Here is a 21,641-nt window from a genome sequence, read left to right as displayed (position 1 = left end):
CTACCCGATCGGATTAACTACGGCGGTGATGATAAGAATCATTGAAAGAAAGGAGCCAAACAAGTCATTTACTATCATTGAACAAAGAAAAAATGTTTTTTTCAAGGCACATCATTCCAAGTTACAACTTACATGTCAGCAGGTAAATATATTTTAATATTAAATGCTAACTTAAATTATGGACCATTAGATCTTGATCCAATGGATATTAATCGTTCACCACCCATGGAGATAATTTAATGTTCACCATTAAAACCAACCCCATATATATATATATATAATTTTTTATTATATATGTAAATAATAATTTTAGCTTTTGTGAATGTAATTTGGTTTTTTTGGAGTACAAGAAATCTTGCTATTTTTCATTCAATTATTCCTAATATTTCCTTGTTTATTCGAGATCTTTGGAGTTCTATTTGAGAGATGCAATTTGGTAATAAAGGTAGTATGCATCATAATCATAAGAACACTCCTGTTCTCTTTCAACTATCTTTACCTATTCGCTTACCATTGGCTCCTCGCCATTGCAAGTAAATTGGCGTCCCCTTTTTCTAGGTTGGCTCAAAGTCAATACGGATGGTTCGGTTACTGGAACATCTGTAGGAGCTGACGGCATTTTTCAAAATGACACACGTGTGAAATGTAGATGATAAGATTCATGACCGAGCAGACAGTTTGATGAATGATTTCTCAAATTGATCCAATTTATCAACGTTAGGGATAAAATTGATCTTGGCTTCCAACGTCGGGGTAAAATTGCACCATTTTAAACGTTAAAGCTAAAATTGCTTCTGATCCAAAATATTAAAGATATTTTTGCACTCTATGATTTTTCATTGCAAAACAATGACTGTATTTTGCATCATTGCATAATATAAACATTAAGTTTGACATCATGTCATTAGAAAATCTATCCTAAAGTTTTTTAAAAGTTATCTATTCAACATTAAAAAACGATCACATCATGATATCAAGTTTCATTTTGTAAGGGAAATGACTAGGGGTGGCAATAGGGAGGGGATTATCCGAAAACCGTAGGTATCCAAACCGACGGGGATGGGGACGAGGAAATTTTTTTCCCCGAAATCTAAATGGGGATGGGGATTGCTATATCCGTCCCGTGGGGATCACCGCCCCGTTACCGTGTAAATTTCCGTAGGGATCCTCGAATAAAATTATTAATTTTAATTTCTAACTATTATTTTTATATCAATGTATCATATAAATTAGTAACAGGATGATAGAATATATACATTTATAATATATATATATATATATATATATATATATATATATATGGAAAATATTAAACTTTACTTGATTATACATTGGATTCTTCTAACTCATATGTTTATGATTTGTAATTGTTTAGATTCTTCTAACTCAGATTTGTGATTTAAATTCTTCTAACTCATATTAGACTTTACACAGAGTATTATTAGAGTATTATTAGGTTTATCATTTTATATTTTAAATTCTTCTAGCTCAGATAGATTTGTGATTTAAATTTTGCTAGAGGTATTATTATTTTTAATTGGGTTTATTTTGTTTTGAGAACTAGCTAATTTCAACTGAATATAATTAGTTTATTTAAATTAGGTTTATTTTAATTGTTGATTACAAATAGTACTATTAATTTATTGGGCACGGGGATTCCCCGAAACCATATGGGGAGGGGATGGGGATGAAAAAAATTCCCGAATCACTTAATGGGGATTCCCCGAAACCGTCCCGTAAACATTTGGGGACGGAGTGGTAATTGCATAACCGTCCCCGCCCCGCACCGTTGCCACCCCTAGAAATGACAGCGAAAACGAAATTAATTTGATTTACTCCAAAACAAAATTAGATTATGATATTCTTAAAAAGTTACTTTCAGAAGACAAAAAGGGTCAATTTGGTTCTCGAAATTGAGCAACAGATTCAGTTTGTTTAACTCAAATCAAAAGTTAGATATCAAACGCAGTAGTAACATTTGACAAATAAAGGGTTGAGTTGATACCTAATTTTGGACGTAGATTTTATGTTTTATACAAAATAAACCGGGGTGTATATAAGAGTTTGATGTGTTATGTCTGTTGAAACACCTTTCCACATAATTTTGATTTGACAAAATTGTTTAAGTATAATTAAAATACATATTCTAAACACACCAAGTTTAAATGCTTTAATTTAATGTGTTTGTTCAATGTTGAGTTAAAACTGTTATAAGACATAAGGATTAAATGGCCCAAGCCCATTACGGAAGCCAAGACCCAAGTCAAACAACTCAGTACACTCGGCCCGCGTATGTCAAGACGTTGCCGTTTTGAAACAAAATGCAACTCAGCAAACGGAAGGATCTAGAAGACCTTCGGGAACAACTTCAAGATGAAGCTGCTGAGTAGTCTCGACAAACGTACAAGACAGCAGCTGGCGAAGGAAAACTTCCAGACAAAGTGTTTCCTCTTTTGGCAAAGTTCAGACGACACAGTATGCTGTCCAGTTGACCTTACCATAAAAGGAGAGACCATCTGCTGAGCTGACCGAGGACAGAAGATACACGATTGTGATTGGCCGAGAGCTCTGAGCAAGTCAGGATGACAACGACATATAGCCGTTTCCCTCCAACGGTTATTTCGAAATTCGAAATGACCGATGCCCAGACGTCTCTATAAATAGTGCCATCACAAGCTTCATTCTACACAGAACTTGATCAAGCAGTTACGCTGACCAAATTTCTACAAGTTCTACAAGCAAAGAAGCAAAGCAAATTCTTACACTACATTTCTTATATCTGTGTAAAAGTCTAGAGTGATTATTAAATCGTCTAAAGTGTCTTAGCACATCTTTGTATTAGGACAAAACACTTATCATTTCTAGAGATAGAAAGGAGAGGCTGAGTACTCGGTTTTAAGTACTCAGCGAGAGATTAGGATTGAGTAGAAGTATAGAGGAAGGTACTCTTGTCATACTGAATTGCTGATATTGTAAAGGGTTTGAGGCTCTACCTTTAAAGAGCTCAGTAGAGGATTTGAAATCTCGGAACGTGTTCCGGGGATAGGACGTAGGCTTAGAAGAAGCCGAACCTGGATAAATCTGCTGAGTGAAGTATTTCTTACCTTTAACTCCTTATTTATATTGCTTACTTTAAATAATCAAAACTGACCAAGTAAAGAGGTCAAATTGAGTTGTGCGCGTTGAACGTCTGAGCTCAGGAATAGACTCTAAGTGCTATCTCCTGACTCAAGCTAAGAAACTGACCTAGTCACCTGTTGACTAAGCCAGTATCTTGCTGTTTACTCAGCGCCGCTGTTCAAACCTTTTTCTTTAGAAAAAGAAGTCTGCCCTAATTGTGAAAAAGTTTAAATAGTTCCTAACCCCCCCCCCTTGGAACTATACTTGCAACCTTACAAGGGACCAACAAGTGGTATCAGAGCTCAAAAGCTCACTCTAAAAGGTCTAACAACCTTGAGCTGATCCCTACCATGGGCGAAAACAGCACTCGGTTTCTCCCTGGAAACCAAACAACTCAAATACTGCCTGAGGGGCTGTCCATTACTAGGCCTCCCCTATTCTTCGGGTCAAACTATACCTTCTGGAAGAATAGGATGAAAAACTTCATTCAGGCTACAAACATGAATGCCTGGCTATCTATAGTCCAAGGCCCATTTGTACCTGTCGAGGTTGTGGCTGGCCAAACAGTTGTAAAAGCTGAGGCCAAATGGACAGAGGATGATCTTAAGAAGCTCCAAAACCATGCTTCGGCTATCAATATGCTTCACTGTGCGCTCGATGCTGCAGAATATAATAAAATCTCAGGTTGTGAGTCGGCACAAGAGATCTGGAGAAAGCTGGAAGTCACCTACGAGGGAACAAATAAAGTAAAAGAATCCAAGGTGAATCAGCAGATGAGAATGTACGAGCTGTTCGAGATGAACAATGATGAGGGCATTTCAGACATGAATGCAAGGTTTACCAACATCATTAATGAGCTCAAGAGACTTGAGAAAATCTTCACTGAGGAAGAACAAGTCAAAAAGATTCTCAGGATTCTTCCTAAAGACTGGCAAGCAAAGAAGACAGCGGTTGAGGAAGCTCAGGATTTAACCACCTACAAATACGACGAACTCATCGGTTCATTGCTGACCCATGAGATATCCATGAAAAACTTTGAGGTGAAGGAAAAATCTGAAGACAAGAAGCAGAAGTCACTTGTCATGAAAGCTGACTCCACTGACGGGAGTTCAACTGACGATGAGGAGATGGCTATGTTCACAAGGAAGATGAAAAGGCTATTCAAGAAGAGTGATAAATACTCTAAAAATCCTTACAGAAAGTTTGATAAGTATAAGGCTGACTCAAGTGACAACAAATACAGAAAGGACAGCTCAAAGCCCATTACATGCTTTGAGTGCCATCAAACTGGCCATATTAAGTCAAACTGCCCCACACTGAGGAAAGACAAGAAAAGTGGGAAGAAAGCAATGGTGGCTACTTGGAGCGACAACGATGAGTCTTCATCTACAGAAACTGAGGCCACCGAGTCAGCGAAGATATGCTTCATGGCTGACGAACTTGCTGAGCCATGCGTCTCTAAGCATGCTGACCTATCAGAAGACGACGAGCAATCAAATGAGGTAATTTCTCTTCCCCAGCTCAGAAATGATATGGTTAATGCCCTGAGTGATATCTATACACTTGTCAAGAAGTGTAATAAGAAAGTTATAGCACTCAGCAGGCGCTGTGATGAAGTGGAAGAGGTCAAACTGAGTGACCTCAGATTCCTTCTTCAAGACAATTCGACTCTGCATGATAACATGAAGATCATGCATGAGTATGTCTCTGAAGTCTAGTTAGTTTCAAAGAAACTGAGGAAGGACGTCACAACCATCCAGAACTAACTAAAGGTTCCAAGTAAAAATAACATTCCTCTGAGGACTCAGTACCAAGGTACTCGGCAGAGATGGAATCCCCAGTGAAAAGTCCAGTGTGACTTTTGTGGGAAGTTAGGACACACCACTAAGGTGTGCTGGCACGCTCAGCACTGGGGTGCTGACAAGTCAGTAAAAAATCCTAAACAGAAGGTCAGTTGTGACTTCTGTGGAAAGAATGGCGATACTGTCCATGTATGTCGCCATAAAATAAAATATGATGCTATACCTGTTGCACCTAACAAGTCAGGACCCAAAAAGAATTGGGTACCTAAAAGTAACTAGTTACAATGTAGGTAAGCCTGAGATGTGCCGAGAAGTCAAAGATGTGGTATATTGACAGCGCATGCTCAAGGCATATGACGGGTGATGAAACTCAGTTCATCACGTTTGAGCGTAAATGAGGAGGGAGCGTAAGTTTTGGAGACAACAAGAAGGGTAAGATAGTAGGGCCAGGAACCATCGGAGGTAATCCTACTATTGAATCTGTCTCCCTAGTCAGCGGACTCAAATATAACTTACTCAGCGTAGCTCAGCTATGTGACAATGGGAGAAAAATTATATTTGATGCTACTGGATGTAAAATATACGAGGGTAAAACAAATGAGTTAATTTTAACTGCCCCTCGGATAGATAATGTCTTTATGCTAGATTTAGAGAAAAAGTTTTCAAAAACTGTGTGCTTAGTATCAAAGGAAGAAAATTCCTGGCTATGGCACAGGAGACTTGGTCATGTAAGCATGGACCTCCTGGCCAAACTAGCAAGAAAGCAATTGGTTGAGGGACTGCCTGAACTTAAATTTCAAAAAGATCAGTTATGCCACGCTTGCCAAGCTGGAAAACAAACCAAGCAATCTTTTCATAGCAAAAATATTGTCTCAACTAAACGTCCGTTAGAGTTGCTACACTTGGATCTCTTTGGTCCAATCCAGCCGCTGAGTCTGGGTGGAAGAAGATTTTCCTTGGTCATTGTAGATGACTTCTCTCGGTATACGTGGGTTATCTTGCTGACCAGCAAGGATGAGACCTTTGAGACATTTTCAAACTTGGTTAGAAAAATTGAAAATGAAAAAGACCTAAAATTAGCTCATATCCGTAGTGATAACGGTGGAGAATTCAAGAACCAAAAGTTTATTGAATTCTGTGAAGCCAGCGGCATTGACCACAATTTTTCTGCTCCTAGAACACCTCAGCAAAATGGGGTTGTGGAAAGGAAGAACAGAACTCTGGTTGAAATAGCCAGGACAATGCTGGATGAGCATAGGCTTCCAAAGTATTTTTGGGGAGAAGCTGTTAACACAGCATGTTATATTCTTAATAGGGCACTAGTTAGACCTATACTCAAGAAAACCCCCTATGAACTTTGGAAAGGACGAAAGCCCAATATTGGATACTTTCGTGCCTTTGGCTGTAGATGTTTTATTTTAAATACCAAAGATAGCTTAGCAAAGTTTGACTCAAAAGCTGATGAGGCTATCTTTTTGGGCTACTCAACAAACAGCAAAGCATACAGAGTTTTTAATAAACGAACTCAAGTTTTAGAAGAGTCTATACATGTAGAGTTCGACGAAACTGACCCTGCAGGTAGATACCAGCCGCTGACCGAAGATGATCCACACTCAGTAACCATCGCTGACCTAGAACCAGCTACTGAGTCATTCACGAAAAGGCTGACCAAGAGTAAGAGTGAACCTAAGATTACTTTTACTGACCCATCTACTTCTGCAGAGATTGTTGAAACAGAAACAGCACAAGACATAAATCTACCTAAAGAGATAAGGATCCCAAGACGGCACTCAGAGAGTGCGATCCTTGATTCTGCTGGGAATACCCTGATGACGAGGAATCAACTCAGGAAGTACCTCAGCAATGTTGCCTTCGTCTCAGTACAAGAACCGAAGAATTTCGCTGAAGCTGAGTACGATGAATTCTGGATGAACGCAATGCAAGAGGAGCTCGATCAATTTAGAAGAAACGATGTATGAGAGCTAGTACCTCATCCAAAGAGTCAAAAGACCATCGAAACAAGATGGGTCTTCAGGAACAAGATGGATGAACAAGGAAACGTAGTCAGGAACAAGGCAAGGCTTGTAGCTCAGGGCTACAATCAGCAAGAAGGTATTGACTACGGTGAGACATTTGCCCCAGTGGCAAGGCTAGAGGCAATTAGAATACTATGTGCATATGCATCTTACATGAACTTTAAATTATTCCAAATAGATGTCAAAAGTGCATTTCTTAATGGAGTTATAAACGAGGAGGTTTATGTAAATCAACCTCCAGGTTTTGAGGACCCTAAGTTCCCAAATCATGTTTACAAACTCAAAAAGGCTCTGTACGGCCTCAAGCAGGCACCACGTGCTTGGTATGAGAGGCTGACCAGTTTCCTGCTGACTAGAAATTACGTCAGGGGTAAAGCTGATACAACCTTATTCATTAAGAAAAAGGGTAAAGATACCCGGCTGGCCCAAATTTATGTTGATGATATAATATTTGGTGCAACTAACGAATCAATGTGCAAGGAGTTTAGCAAACAAATGCAGACTGAGTTTGAAATGTCCATGATGGGAGAACTCAACTTCTTCCTCGGTCTTCAAATTAAACAAGGAAAGAATGGCATCTTCATCCGTCAAGCCAAATATGCCAAGGAGATATTAAAGAAATATGACTTGGAGAATTGCAAGCCAATATCCACTCCTATGGGCACTGACACTGTCCTCTGCGCTGACGAGAATGGTAAGTCAGTAGACAGCAAATTATATCGAGGTATGATAGGCTCTCTACTTTACTTAACAGCCAGTAGACTGGACATTCAGTTTTCAGTATGCTACTGTGCTAGATATCAATCTAACCCTAAGGAATCTCATTACATTGCTGTAAAAAGAATCCTTAGGTACTTGCAAAGCTCAGTGAATGCAGGTTTGTGGTATCCAAATACTCATGATTTTACACTCATTGGATACACTGACGCTGACTATGGACGAGATAAGCTGGAACGAAAAAGCACCTCTGGAGGATGCCACTTCTTAGGAAGCTGTCTTGTATCCTGGTTCAGCAAAAAGCAGGCGTCAGTAGCCTTGTCTACCACTGAAGCTGAGTACATTGCTGCTGGTCATTGTGTTGCTCAAGTCCTATGGATTAAGCAACAACTTGAAGACTATGGTGTTCAAACGAAGACAATTGAAGTCAAATGTGACAACAAAAGTGCAATTGATCTTTCCAAGAACCCAATTCAACACAGCAGAATGAAGCATGTCAGCATCAGACATCACTTCATTAGAGACCATGTACTCAAGGGTGAGATCAAGCTGACCTTTGTCCCAACGGACGAACAGCTTGCGGATATCTTCACGAAGCCACTGGCCCGTGAGCAGTTCAGCATACTGAGAGAAGCAATTGGTATGTTTAATCCTCTTCAGTAAATTCCTGTGCTAAATGAATATGAATGCTGAGTGAATTACTATGCTGAATGATTGATTGTTTGCTGAGTAACTCATCGAAACTGACTGAACATCAAATACTGAGTAACTTGCACACTGAGTAAATTAGTTTTAAACTTAAACTTTAAAATCATCCGTAAATGTATTACTGACCACTCAGAATATCAAACACTTGACATTCTAAATACTGAGTGTTAGATCCGTTAGCATAAATGCAAAGCACGCGTATAGCCCTAGGATGACGTATTCGCCGTATGTATCATAAATGCCAGGATCTTTGTCGGGACACAATCCCAAGGAAAAACTGACACATGGATTCGATTAAGATCCACACCGTTAATTTCGTCTACAAATTATGGGAATTTCCCCATCTTTTATTCTTTACGCTTAATCAATTCTAAAGGCAAAGAAACTACCTTGAACTTCTTCTCTCTCAAATTCCTCTAATTTTCTCATCTTCGAAGAAGATGAAGAAACCAGCGGTCAGGATGCCGCTGAGGATTCTGAGGAATATGCCAGCGAAATTGAAGCTGAGGATGCTAACACTAGGTTAGTTGGTGGAGATGTGCATGTCGACACTGAGTTGGCTGCGGGAGTTGAGCAAGTACTTGACCAACACACTGTTGCTCAAGTTGAAGAGCAAGCTGACCAGACTCATACTGAGCAACAGGGATCCTCTCCTACTCACTCAGAAGAACCTGCTCCTACTGACACTCCACCTCGCAGAAGGCGAAAGTTGGTCAAGGCTAGTGAAAAACCAGTCATTGAACTTCCTGTGCAACTTCCAACTCTTCCTAACATTGTCCTCTCTAAGACAACTAAGGACCCTTTTACCGTCCAACTTAAATTCTTCAATCGCCAATCCACTTCCACTACATCGGCGCAATTGGAAAAACAAGCCTCTGTTTCTTCTCAACAGGAACATGCCGACCCCAATGCCTCAGCAACATCAACCAGTCAGGTTGAACCGTCCACTGTTCATGCTGTCTCCTCAAGCATGGTGCTGACTCCCCATCCTTCCGCACTCAGCACAGACAGTGTTCGGGTTATTACTTCCACAACCAACCTCTCTGCTGATCAATCAACAATTCCTCCAACTCAAGTGCAGATTGAGCAAACTCATCCAGTCACTGACCAGGGTACTCCTTTTACTCCACTTTCTTCTGGTCATACCGATGTCCATCTGAATGCCACTGAGTCTGGCAAAAAGATCATCGACTCAGTGCAAGCATTAATCCGGGAACTTCAACATTCCACTCCTCCTGCTGCTGGTTCTACTATTCTCGAGACTACCCAGCTCTCTCAGGTCACTCAGCTTCTAAATGAAGTTAAGGGACTTAAAGATTTGCTAAATGTCGTCTTATCCTTCCAAGCCCAGTAAGCTAAGAAGGATTCTATTGCCAAGTTGGCAGAAATACAGCTGACAACAGTTCAACATCTGAACTCTCTCCATCACCAAGTCCAGAAGTTGTCAGCTGTAAACACTGACTACGCCACTTCCTCTGAACTCAAAATGCTCTTTGCTCAGCTTCACACTGAGCAACTGAAGACCAACGAGCAAATGGTGTCATACAGTCAGTGCTCAGTAGAGCAAATTGGTGAGGCTATAAGACTGCTTAATCTAAATAAGCAAGAGATGGATACTGACGCGTTGAAGCAGAATGAGTTGCTGTCTCTTGCACAACAATATTTCAACCACATCCGTCATAACAATATCCAACGTCATCATTATGACTCAGCTCTCTTGAAGACATTCCACCAAATCTTTGCTGGCCTCTCTGAAGCTCTTATCTGGCAAGCCAAAGCTCAAGCTTACAGTGTAAATATGCTCAGTGCTGCTGATCTCCGCATACCCGTAGAGGTCTCAGCAGATGGAGTTGCCATTTTTTATGGCGTAAATGAGAGCGCTGAGAAGCTAAAGGAGCTTTCTCAGGAACTGACTCGCGCTGTGTTAACCGATGCATTCAAGCTCCCTGAAGTTGACAAAACGGGGGAGAAAGCGCAAGCAGCTAGAGCTCAGCATGAGCGACGTCAGTATGAGCGAAGTCAATCTTCACAACACAAGAAAAAGAAATAGATAGGCTAGCTCAGTATATAGTTGTAATCTTTTGTTGCCTTATCTGGTTATGTGTTGCTGTTTAATGAATGACTTCCATCAATATATCATATCCTTATCTTCATCTTCAAATCTTAAGTTACGATATATATGTTGCTAATTACTGAGTTATTAAGTATCTTCAATTAAATCAGCCATGTTTAACACTTGTAAAATTATTTGACTAAATCAAATGCTGATAACATGTTTGACATTGACCTATGTGTTTATAAAACATTCTGATAAGAACTCATTGTACAAATAATTACTCAGCGCGCTCTATATGATTAAACCTTCCGCTTAATGCTGAATAGATAGAATATGTTGAAATAGCTGACCTATAATCTGAAAACTGACCTTAAATTTACTCATGTAAACCCTTACAAGTTTCAAGTAAAACTTAAGTCAGTAGCTCAACCCTTACGGGGGAGTTTGCTAAATTATACTAGGTCAACTATCATGGGGGAGCTCATACTGAGTTCCTTGCTGAATAGTTTTGCCAACATCAAAATGGGGCAGTTTGTTGAAACACCTTTCCACATAATTTTGATTTGACAAAATTGTTTAAGTATAATTAAAATACATATTCTAAACACACCAAGTTTAAATGCTTTAATTTATTCTACTAATGTGTTTGTTCAATGTTGAGTTAAAACTGTTATAAGACATAAGGATTAAATGGCCCAAGCCCATTACGGAAGCCAAGACCCAAGTCAAACAACTCAGTACACTCGGCCCGCGTATGTCAAGACGTTGCCGTTTTGAAACAAAATGCAACTCAGCAAACGGAAGGATCTAGAAGACCTTCGGGAACAACTTCAAGATGAAGCTGCTGAGTAGTCTCGACAAACGTACAAGACAGCAGCTGGCGAAGGAAAACTTCCAGACAAAGTGTTTCCTCTTTTGGCAAAGTTCAGACGACACAGTATGCTGTCCAGTTGACCTTACCATAAAAGGAGAGACCATCTGCTGAGCTGACCGAGGACAGAAGATACACGATTGTGATTGGCCGAGAGCTCTGAGCAAGTCAGGATGACAACGACATATAGCCGTTTCCCTCCAACGGTTATTTCGAAATTCGAAATGACCGATGCCCAGACGTCTCTATAAATAGTGCCATCACAAGCTTCATTCTACATAGAACTTGATCAAGCAGTTACGCTGACCAAATTTCTACAAGTTCTGCAAGCAAAGAAGCAAAGCAAATTCTTACACTACATTTGTGTAAAAGTCTAGAGTGATTATTAAATCGTCTAAAGTGTCTTAGCACATCTTTGTATTAGGACAAAACACTTATCATTTCTAGAGATAGAAAGGAGAGGCTGAGTACTCGGTTTTAAGTACTCAGCGAGAGATTAGGATTGAGTAGAAGTATAGAGGAAGGTACTCTTGTCATACTGAATTGCTGATATTGTAAAGGGTTTGAGGCTCTACCTTTAAAGAGCTCAGTAGAGGATTTGAAATCTCGGAACGTGTTCCGGGGACAGGACGTAGGCTTAGAAGAAGCCGAACCTGGATAAATCTGCTGAGTGAAGTATTTCTTACCTTTAACTCCTTATTTATATTGCTTGCTTTAAATAATCAAAACTGACCAAGTAAAGAGGTCAAATTGAGTTGTGCGCGTTGAACGTCTGAGCTCAAGAATAGACTCTAAGTGCTATCTCCTGACTCAAGCTAAGAAACTGACCTAGTCACCTGTTGACTAAGCCAGTATCTTGCTGTTTACTCAGCGCCGCTGTTCAAACCTTTTTCTTTAAAAAAAGAAGTCTGCCCTAATTGCGAAAAAGTTTAAATAGTTCCTAACCCCCCCTTGGAACTATACTTGCAACCTTACAAGGGACCAACAATGTCTACACAATTGTGTCCATAACTTAAATTAAAAACAATTTAATTTTATATGGAATAAGGTGTAAAAGTACTATCAACGTTCACAATCTCTAGTGTAACATTTACAAGTTGAAAAAAATTTACCCTTAACTACAGTTATATTCTACACGTTCTTGAATCTCTCGTGCTGATTGAGCTGTTGAGAATGCACCATCTGCTCTTGCTGTTGTTGCAACATCTTCTGCTTTATTAACTGTTCCTGCCTCTCATGCTGATTCAGCTGTTGAGAATGCACCATCTGTGGCTGCATCTGTGTAGGTAACTGCTGCTTTGCTTGCTGGTTGAACTGCTGTTGTTGCAACATCTGCTGCTTCATTTGCTGTTGCTGCTTCTCGTGCTGATTGAGCTCTCGAGAATGCACCATCTGTTTTTGCTGTGGTTGCAACATCTGCTGCTTCATTAGCTGTTTCTGCATCTCGTGCTGATCGTGCTGATTGAGCTGTTGAGAATGCACCACCAGCTCTTGCTGTTGTTGCAACATCTTCTGCTTCGTCAACTGTTGCTGCTTCTCAGACTGATTCAGCTGTTGAGAATGCACCATCTGTGGCTGCATCTGTGTAGATAACTGCTGCTTTGCTTGCCGGTTGAACTGCTGCTGTTGCAACATCTGCTGCTTCCTTAACTGTTGTTGCTTCTCGTGCTGATTCAGCTGTTGAGAATGCACCATCTGTGGCTGCATCTGTGTAGGTAACTGCTTCTTTGCTTGCCCGTTGAACTGCTGTTGTTGCAACATCTGCTGCTTCATTTTCTGTTGCTGCTTCTCGTGCTGATTGAGCTGATTGAGCTGTTGAGAATGCACCATCTGCTCTTGCTGTTCTTGCAACATCTTCTGCTGCGTCAACTGTTGCTGCTTCTCAGACTGATTCAGCTGTTGAGAATGCACCATCTGTGGCTGCGTCTGTGCAGGTAACTGCTGCTTTGCTTGCTGGTTGAACTGCTGTTGTTGCAACATCTCCTGCTTCATTAACTGTTGCTGCTTCTGGTGTTGGTTGAGCTGTTGAGAACGCACCATGTGTTCTCGCTGTTGTTTTAGATGCTGGTGTTGAAGCATATTAGGATTTGACTGAAGAGGAATATTTTGTTACAACAAATTCTCCCAACTCTGCGACAAGAAATTGGTTACCTTGGCTTGTAGAGGTCCTACTGATGTTTGCTGCAAAGAAGACAGATAAGTATGTTGGTTCTGTTGCCCAGATAACTGATTTTGCTGCACATTAGTACCATTTGGTTGTCGAGCCATTGATGCTTTCTTTTGATGAATGGCCGGTTGACAAACCAACTTCTGGTCTGAAATTTGTTGATACAGATATTGCAAAAAATTCTGTGCTTGTAGAATAACCTGTTGCGTTCCTGGCATTTGTCTTCGAGGATTTTTTATATTGGAAGGCATCCCCCGTCCCATTGAATTCCCTTCTGAGCTCTGTAGAACTCCAGAAATATTCTTCCTAGGACGAGGCATAGGACGAGGCTTCCCTTGATTGTGAACTTGATAGACAAAAACAGAAACTATGTGAGAAAATTATAGACAGACAATGAATTCAAAAATCGGAAACTTTTGATCCCTCAAGAAGAAAAGAACCAAGTGTACCTTTCTTCTAGTTATATTGTACCTTTCTTCTAGTTATATTTTTATTTTGTAGTCTTCTAGTTATATTGTACCTTTCTGCTCAAGATTTAACATTCCGAATTCAGCGACAGATAGCAAGATAGGTTGTAACCTGAATTGTTTTAACATTCCAAACATAAAAGTTACAGACTACAATTGTTTTAATGTTTGGCCGTGGATTTTGACCATCAACCTGAATTCAAAAAGCTGTACCAAACCAATACATAAATTTATCTCCGTAACAGAGAGTAGACTGATGCAGGGAAAAGTTTGAATAGCATTTCATATAAATTTCATGCTCAGTCTAGGAATTACCTCCAGAATGAGGGGGCCTGTTGTTGCTGCCAGATGGGTTGGGTGGCAAAGAATTGGGAAATTTATTTTGAAGTGTAGAGTCGAAGCTAAACTTCATCAATAATATTTTCTCCCGATAATCAAACTGAAAGCAGATGAAAAAAATAAAAAGTTAGACATAACAGTAATCTACTTATAAATCTTCACAGCTTTTTCATGAGTTTCTCTCCTAAAAAGTTAGAACATTTTTCTCTTGTTTTATTATTATTTGTGAACTTACTCACAGTTCAGGGAAAATCTCCTATCCCTCTGAGTACCAGAGAATTAACAAAAATATTCGAACATACCGGGCTTATGGCAGCAGTACAAATCTTTTCCTCAAATTGCACAGCGATTTTCTTCAGCTCTCCTTGACCCTCTTGGCCAGAAAATGGAAAAAGCCTGTTCAAACTCTTCATTCTATGCATGGAAAACGATTAACAATTAGGTTACAAGCATAGAAAATTAGTTGCCTGCCACTGCAGAAAACCTCGAGCATCCCAATATCATAGGAATGGATTTACAGAGTCACATTCTGATATGACTCTTAAAATATCAGAATGTGACTCTGAAATCACTTTTAACACTAACAAAAGAGACTTGAGAATCATTCCATAATGTAAACAAAACAAATTGTCTTCCAATTAGAACTTTATAATGCAACCATCTCATACAAATTGAAGCAAAAAACATAAGCTGCTTTTAATCAAAAGTGTCTTGGCACACAATGGCATGCCCGGCGAGCACCAGGGTGACTGTGCCCGCGATTGAGGGTGTTAAGGCACTAAGAACGGAGCCTTGTGTGCTAAGGCGCGTCATTAACAACTATGGTAATTTCAGCATGATATCAGGTAACTATATTATACATCATCATAAATTCATCATTAGTAGAAAGTAATGCTTAGGAAACTGAATTCAAGATTCCAACAACAGAAACTTAAACTCATTCAGGTAAACTGGAAAAATAAATTACTAAAGTTCAACAGATTTACTACTAATGAAAGTTTTTGATGCAATAAAACAAGAATTGACAGTTTATTTATATTAAAGGAAAGGAAATACTAACAAGTAAATGATAAGTCTTGGGCGTAAATGAGGTGGCAAATGAGGTGGCAAATACTATGGTAATTTATGAACTTTGTAGTTTTCCGGTAAGTTACAAAATTTCAGCATGATATTTCGGTAACTATACTATACATCACCATAAATTCATCATTAGAAACTAATGCTTAGGAAACTGAATTAAAGATTCCAACAACAGAAACTTAAACTCATTCAGGTAAATTACTACTAATGAAAGTTTTTGATGCAATAAAACAAGAATTGAGAGTTTATTTATATTAAAGGAAATGAAATACTAACAAGTAAATGACAATACTTTGGCGTGAATGGCACTTTCTCCAATCATCTCCTGTCTGCGCAGAAGATCTCCGATTATTGGTATCCATCAGAATCCCACAAAGCTGCTAAAGAGAAATTGTAATAAACCGTACTGAATCAATGCAAGGCACATCTCAAATTAAAACAACTGTAACTGAATCAATGCAAGGCACATCTCAAATTACCTTTACCAAATGATAGAAAAAATTGATTTAATCTAGAAGAAAAGACAATAAGAAAAATTCATGATAATGATCTAATGAAATAAGGCAATCTTGATTTTGATGAAATCGATCGCGATAATGGAAGATTTCTGAGTTTTCTATCCAGTTATCTTTCCCTCAACCAATGCAAGGCACATCTCAAATTGATTTAATGTAGAAGAAAGACAATAAGCAAAATCGTATAGGACTTTAAACTTCAACGTTATAATGACAATGATGTAATGAAATAAGGCGCCGATCTTGATTCTAATGAAATCAATTGCGATAATTGAAGAGTGAGTTTTCTCCCTATTTAGTTTTCTTCAGCTCTATACGCTGCCTTTTCAGTTTCAGTTTTCTTCTTTGCCTCTTTTGCTTCTTGCGTTCTCTTCTTCCCCCTTTCAGCTCTGTCTCTCTCTCGGAAAGCTATTTCCTTACCCAATCCATGGATATGCACATATTCAAAGAAAAACAGTAAAAGAATAGAAGAAATAAATCCAAAATCCAAGAAATCAACCATTAGATTCATGTCAGGTATGCACAAAAAAATGTTCATACCTGCATCTATCTGCTACGGCGATTGGATAAACTAGCTCGTTTTCTTTCCGCTTGACAAACTGAAATCAAAAGCAAATTGAATTGCCCAAATGCCTTTACAAAGTGAATCGCAATTTATTTAAGCATTCATATTCAAAACAATCCCAGGCAATTTGCAGATGATTTCATTTCCTTTTTTTTTTGGAGGGAATTTTATATCATTTTTAAACAAAAATAAAAATATAATTGTTTCAAACATATGATAGGTCTGTGGGTTAAATGCATCCTTGTTGACTCAATTTCAATTTATCTCAATAAAATCATTTAAATTTGAGTTTTGTATCAATTAGTTCACTTTCACGATTTCACGATTTCACTGATTAAAAAACATTGAAATGACGACATAGGTGACCCATCAGCATGAACAAACTCAGATCTCTAACTGAAACGACACATGACATCCACGTATACGTCACTTGAATATCACGTATTGGTTATTTTTATGTGATAGATATTATCCATATTTCGTAAATATTGTAATTAGCTGTATTTGGTTAGAGGATACAGGTCGCCAGAACTATTACATCTCATTAGTTTGTCCCCCGTCCGAAAATCCTTCACAGAAAATCCAAAGGGATCAAATTCAATAGAAACCATGTTATCGGTTGTAAATTTTCAAACAGAGATAAGATTCTTGACCAATTTGGGAGCATGCAAGACATTGTTAAGTTTAAAGGGGTAAGTAGTGCTAGGAAGTGAAGTGCTACCATAACCACAAATTGGAATAATACTACCATCACCAACAACAATGCCATTATGTTTGCTCAAATGAAAGTAGGACGAGAGGGTACCTGAATCTGCAGTCATATGAGAAGAAGCACCGGTGTCCATGAGCCAGTTCACGGGCGGTTGAGTGAGAGATAAAGTATGCATAGCTTCTTCAATATCAGTAGGAGCATAATCAGATGCACTAGGGGCCGTATCCACTGTAAGTGCATGGGGACGAGGACCAAGAATGCTTTGCTGGCTGGGAGAGGATGGAGGGCGCTGCTGCCATGGAGCTGTAGGATACGGGCAGGGCGGCATAGACCAAGAAGGAGGCTGCCAATAATGCCATGGAGGAACAGCACCCCAAGTTGACGGAGGCGGCGGAGATCTGTACCCGTAATTTCCAGGATGGAAATTGTTGCTGTTGCCGCGCGCACCCCCGCGAAAACCACCACGTCCGCGAGATGGTCCCTGCCTGCTACCGCGGTGCCCTGGCTGTCGTCGGCCTCTGTTGTTATTTCCGCGATCAATGGACGGCGTGGGAGAGGCAGATGACAACTGATGGTCAGGGGAGTTTGAATTCATTATGAGGGCAGCAGGATTCCCATTCTCATGGGCTAGTCGTTTGGCCATAGTCGTTTCTTCGAGGGATAACATTGAACGAGCCTTAGCAAAGGACGGCGGGGGATCGCGTTGTTGAATTAAAGTAGCAAAACCACTATAAGCCTCAGTCAGACTAGCCACAAGACGTAACACCATCCGTTGATCCAAGACTTTAGCACCAACATTAGCCAATTGATCAGCTAACATCTTTAACCGTTGGCAATATGCACCAACATTAGGAAAGTCAGAGAGATGGGTAGAGGTGAATTGATTTTCAAGATGGACTGCGCATGTGCTTTTGTTATCCTGAAAAAGGTCGGCGAGGCGATCCCAGACAGCCATGGCGGTGTCGTCTTGCTCAAGGATGGTGTGAAGAAGATCATTGGATATGGTGCCGTATATCCATTGAAGAACAATAGCATCTAGCCGAGACCAAAGAGCAGTATCTTTCTCCTTCGCTGGTGGGGATTCGGTGGAGGGAGTAATAACATGATCAAGCACTTGATAGGCACGGGCATGGACTTTGAAAAGGGTGGACCATGAGTTATATTGGCCAGATTCTGTGTCAAGAACAATTGGAATGAAGTTACGGATGTTATTAACAGCTAGTGCAGGATGGAATTTCGTTGGTTCGGCCATTGGAGAGGGAGAAGGAAAAGAGGTCGGTCTAGGGCAAAATAGAAGTCGAGAGGAAAGAGAAGAGAGGTCGGCTAGGGCACAAAATTAGGAGAAGAAATTAGTTTTTTTTCGTAAAAATAATCAAACACGTGGCTATCACGTTTGTTTCGATATGAGATATGAGTTAGCACATGTTGACATGTCACCAATGTTATTATTTTGATATTTTTTAACCACTGAAATCGGCGGAGTGACCTAATTGAGACAAAATTCAAAGTTTAGTTTTATGAAAAAAAATTGAAGTTGAGTAACCATTTTCAGACAACTATGTAAATTCAGTGACCAATTATGCATTTAACCTGTAGATCTGTCTATAGGCCAGATTGGACCAGGCTCGGATGGGCTTTTATGTAAAAATAGCCAGTCCAAATTTAGTTATGCCTGCTATTAATTTAGCTGGTGTCGGGTTTAAAAATCAAATATCAAGGCCAACTCATATAAATTCATCTAAAAATATATACATAATTTTTAATTATAGAAAATAAAAATTTAATATATAAATGTATTAATTAATATTAATAGGTGGGTCGGGCATGACCGGTCCGTGCTATTTTTATCAATCACAAGTCCTCCTAAAAAATAGATGGGCTTGAACGGATCAGGATCAGGATCAGGCTGAACATAAGATCAATTTTCATTGTCCAAACCCAGTCCAAGGGACATAGGTCTGGACGAACGGGGCGGATACTCGGACCCCTGGACAGGTGTAGACATATGTTACCAAAGTAGAAGTTATTCCAATAACTTTTTATCCTGAAGCATCCCCCAAATGATGTTTATTCTGAAAACGCTTGTCGATTTGCGAACGGATTGGAATCATGAAATGTGAAAAAAAATGAACAAAAGTATGATAACAACAAATCAAATGCAAGTCCATCTATTATGGTTTTTCCTTACATATGTCGAATAGGTTTTAGGGTTTTGATTTTGTTAAGATTAAATACTAATTTAATGTGTTATGTTTGGTTATGATTAGTATTAACGGTATAAAGATGATTTTCAAACTCGTTTAGGATGTATTTGTTTGATTTATTAATTTAGAAGTCGACATTACATTTTATGAATTTGCTTCTTAATCATCAAATTGCGAAGAAACAAACCCTAAATTGTCATCTAGCAAATAAATAAATGAGAAGCCATTTATCTATTTGTGAAGCCAATTTTTCAACAAAAAGGATTCACAAATAGATAAATGTAAATATATATGACGGATTATGAAGCCATTTTTTGGGGAAAAAAAGAGAAAATTATGTGAAAAAGCATATGTATCAAATTATATTTATATTTAAGACAAAAAAGTATAATTAGGTCTGTGATCTTTCATATTTTGGTTCATTAAGCTCTTGATCTTTTATTTAGATACATTAAGCTCCTGATCTTTTATTTTTGATCTCATTAAGCCCTTGATGATCAAATAAGTAAGTTGTGAATATGTAATTCTGTTAAAAAAAGACATTATTAACTTCATATGTATTTGAAATTATTTAAAAAAATATTTTTTTATAGTTTAAATTAAAGTTCTTATAATTTTCTTATAGCCACATTGTACATCCAAAACTGTTTTCAAACCGTAAAAACATACAAATTCGGATTGTATGTGTAATGAATAATAGTCTGTTAATTGAATTTTATATTCAAAATTACGTTTTTTAGTTATCAAGGGTTTAATGAGACCAAAAATAAAAGATCAGAGTCTTAATGTATGTAAATAAAAAATCAATGACTTAATGAACCAAAAAATTAAAGATCAAAGGCCTAATCATGCTTTTTGCCTACATTTAATGAAGGTGGTTTTATGTATACTTTTGTCAGACAAAAACGGTTGAGGCAATATTTTAAAATTATAGGAAAATTATAAAACAAGGTCAAATGGAAGGTTTATTTGCATATTTAACTCATTTACTCAACCTATTATATATCTAAACTTATTTTTATGACTTTCCCAAAATACCCCAATCTTTCATATTTCCCTTCCCCTTCGTCTTCCAAATGCACAATTTCTCTTCCCTTCCCAATCTTTCTTTTCCCCTGCACCAAATTCAATTCTCTAAGGATTGAATTTCGAGCTTTAACGATTGAATCTCGCTAATTAATGAGTACCACTCGTGAAGCCATCAGTGTTCTTTCCGGAGCCATCTTGTTCTCCCAAGAGCCATCCCTGCTCCTTACGGAAATGTGAGGATTAAGGAAGAGGGGGAATGAAGACATGAAATAGTGATTCGAGGAGGCAAACGAAAGTAGAGAGAAAGAGTTAACTAAAGTTGGGAGTGTGAGTGTGAGTGTGAGAGAGGGGATAGAGGAAGGTGGAGGTGGAAGGATATTTTGGAAGTTCAACCAGAAGATCAATTATTATGATTTGAATTAGCATATTGCGAATTTGCGAAGTAAAATCGATTCTGCTAATTAGCATATTGCGAATTTGCGAAGTAAAATCGTTTTGATTGTTAACTATAACTAAAATTTGGATTTTTGGCTTTATATGAACTCTACTATTAGGTTTAGTTGGAGTTAGATTAATTTTCCAAATTCTGAACATGCTGAAGTCCACTAATTTTTTTTAATTTGGGTTTATCTAACTCATATGGATTGAATTTTTTTTATTATTTTTATGTATTTTTTGTACGAATAGATATAAAATTTTACACGATAGTTGTTTATTTAAGTTGGAGACATATTGAAAAAAAATAATTAAAGACGTATTGAAACATTATACTTACAATGAAATTTATTTCAATTATAAATCACGTTTTGTCATGATTACTATTCTAAGTTTCTTTCTCATTTTTAGTGATGGATTCTATATCTATAATCTATAATCTATATAATAATGGAAGTATAGAGAAATTAATGACGAAAGTTTTAGATGCATTTTTGATGAGTTGTTAAAATAATAACAAAGAAAAATTAAAAATATTATATCTAATCTAATTTATATTTAATATATATAATAAAATAACTTATAAAATATCCCAACGAAACTAAAATTGCCTTCTTTGTAACAACAATTGTAATCAGCTTGGCTCTATTTGAATCAGTTTTATATAACGACAAAAAAAATAACTTAATACCTAATCAGGGAATGTGGAACAGTGATCTGGGTCTTCGTCGGGAAGGTCTGGCTTCTTCGGGGGTCGTCTCTGCGCGAGGAACGGTCCCTGCGGAAACTCCGACGATCAAGACAGTTAGTAGTTCGAG

At 38.4% G+C, this 21,641-nt stretch overlaps 1 protein-coding gene across 8 annotated transcripts; it reads right to left on the bottom strand.

Moving 5' to 3' along the window:
- Positions 1 to 12,380: 12,380 nt before the first annotated feature.
- On the bottom strand, positions 12,381 to 16,606 carry LOC136203059 (uncharacterized). Of its 8 annotated transcripts, XM_065994102.1 has the most exons (7): positions 16,419 to 16,606; positions 15,640 to 16,293; positions 14,586 to 14,697; positions 14,260 to 14,383; positions 13,678 to 13,823; positions 13,462 to 13,491; positions 12,381 to 13,374 (listed from the first exon to the last, which is right to left on the bottom strand). In XM_065994102.1, exons 2-7 carry the CDS (start codon positions 15,723 to 15,725, stop codon positions 12,442 to 12,444), a joined length of 1,431 nt encoding a protein of 476 aa, XP_065850174.1. In that variant the 5' UTR covers positions 15,726 to 16,293; positions 16,419 to 16,606; the 3' UTR covers positions 12,381 to 12,441. The 8 variants fall into 8 exon arrangements, with proteins under 8 accessions (XP_065850174.1, XP_065850168.1, XP_065850172.1 ...); XM_065994096.1 differs by having other exon boundaries at positions 13,462 to 13,823; XM_065994100.1 differs by having other exon boundaries at positions 12,381 to 13,359; positions 13,462 to 13,823.
- Between the last annotated feature and the right edge of the window lie 5,035 nt (positions 16,607 to 21,641).

This window comes from Euphorbia lathyris, chromosome 8 (genome assembly GCF_963576675.1).
Source record: "Euphorbia lathyris chromosome 8, ddEupLath1.1, whole genome shotgun sequence".
NCBI lineage: Eukaryota > Viridiplantae > Streptophyta > Magnoliopsida > Malpighiales > Euphorbiaceae > Euphorbia > Euphorbia lathyris.
The sequence above is the reverse complement of the archived record's forward strand: the minus strand, read 5'-3'. Positions and strand labels throughout refer to the sequence as shown.

What these genes read in the sequence shown, in the direction of transcription:
- LOC136203059 (XM_065994097.1), bottom strand. Translation starts at nt 15,725, where the DNA reads ATGGATACCAATAATCGGAGATCTTCTGCGCAGACAGGAGATGATTGG. An exon ending in CAAAGTATTGTCATTTACTT is followed by an intron (nt 14,698 to 15,639) that starts GTTAGTATTTCA and finishes TTCCATGCATAG; the next exon opens with AATGAAGAGTTTGAACAGGC. An exon ending in TAGGACCTCTACAAGCCAAG is followed by an intron (nt 13,375 to 13,461) that starts GTAACCAATTTC and finishes CTTCAACACCAG; the next exon opens with CATCTAAAACAACAGCGAGA.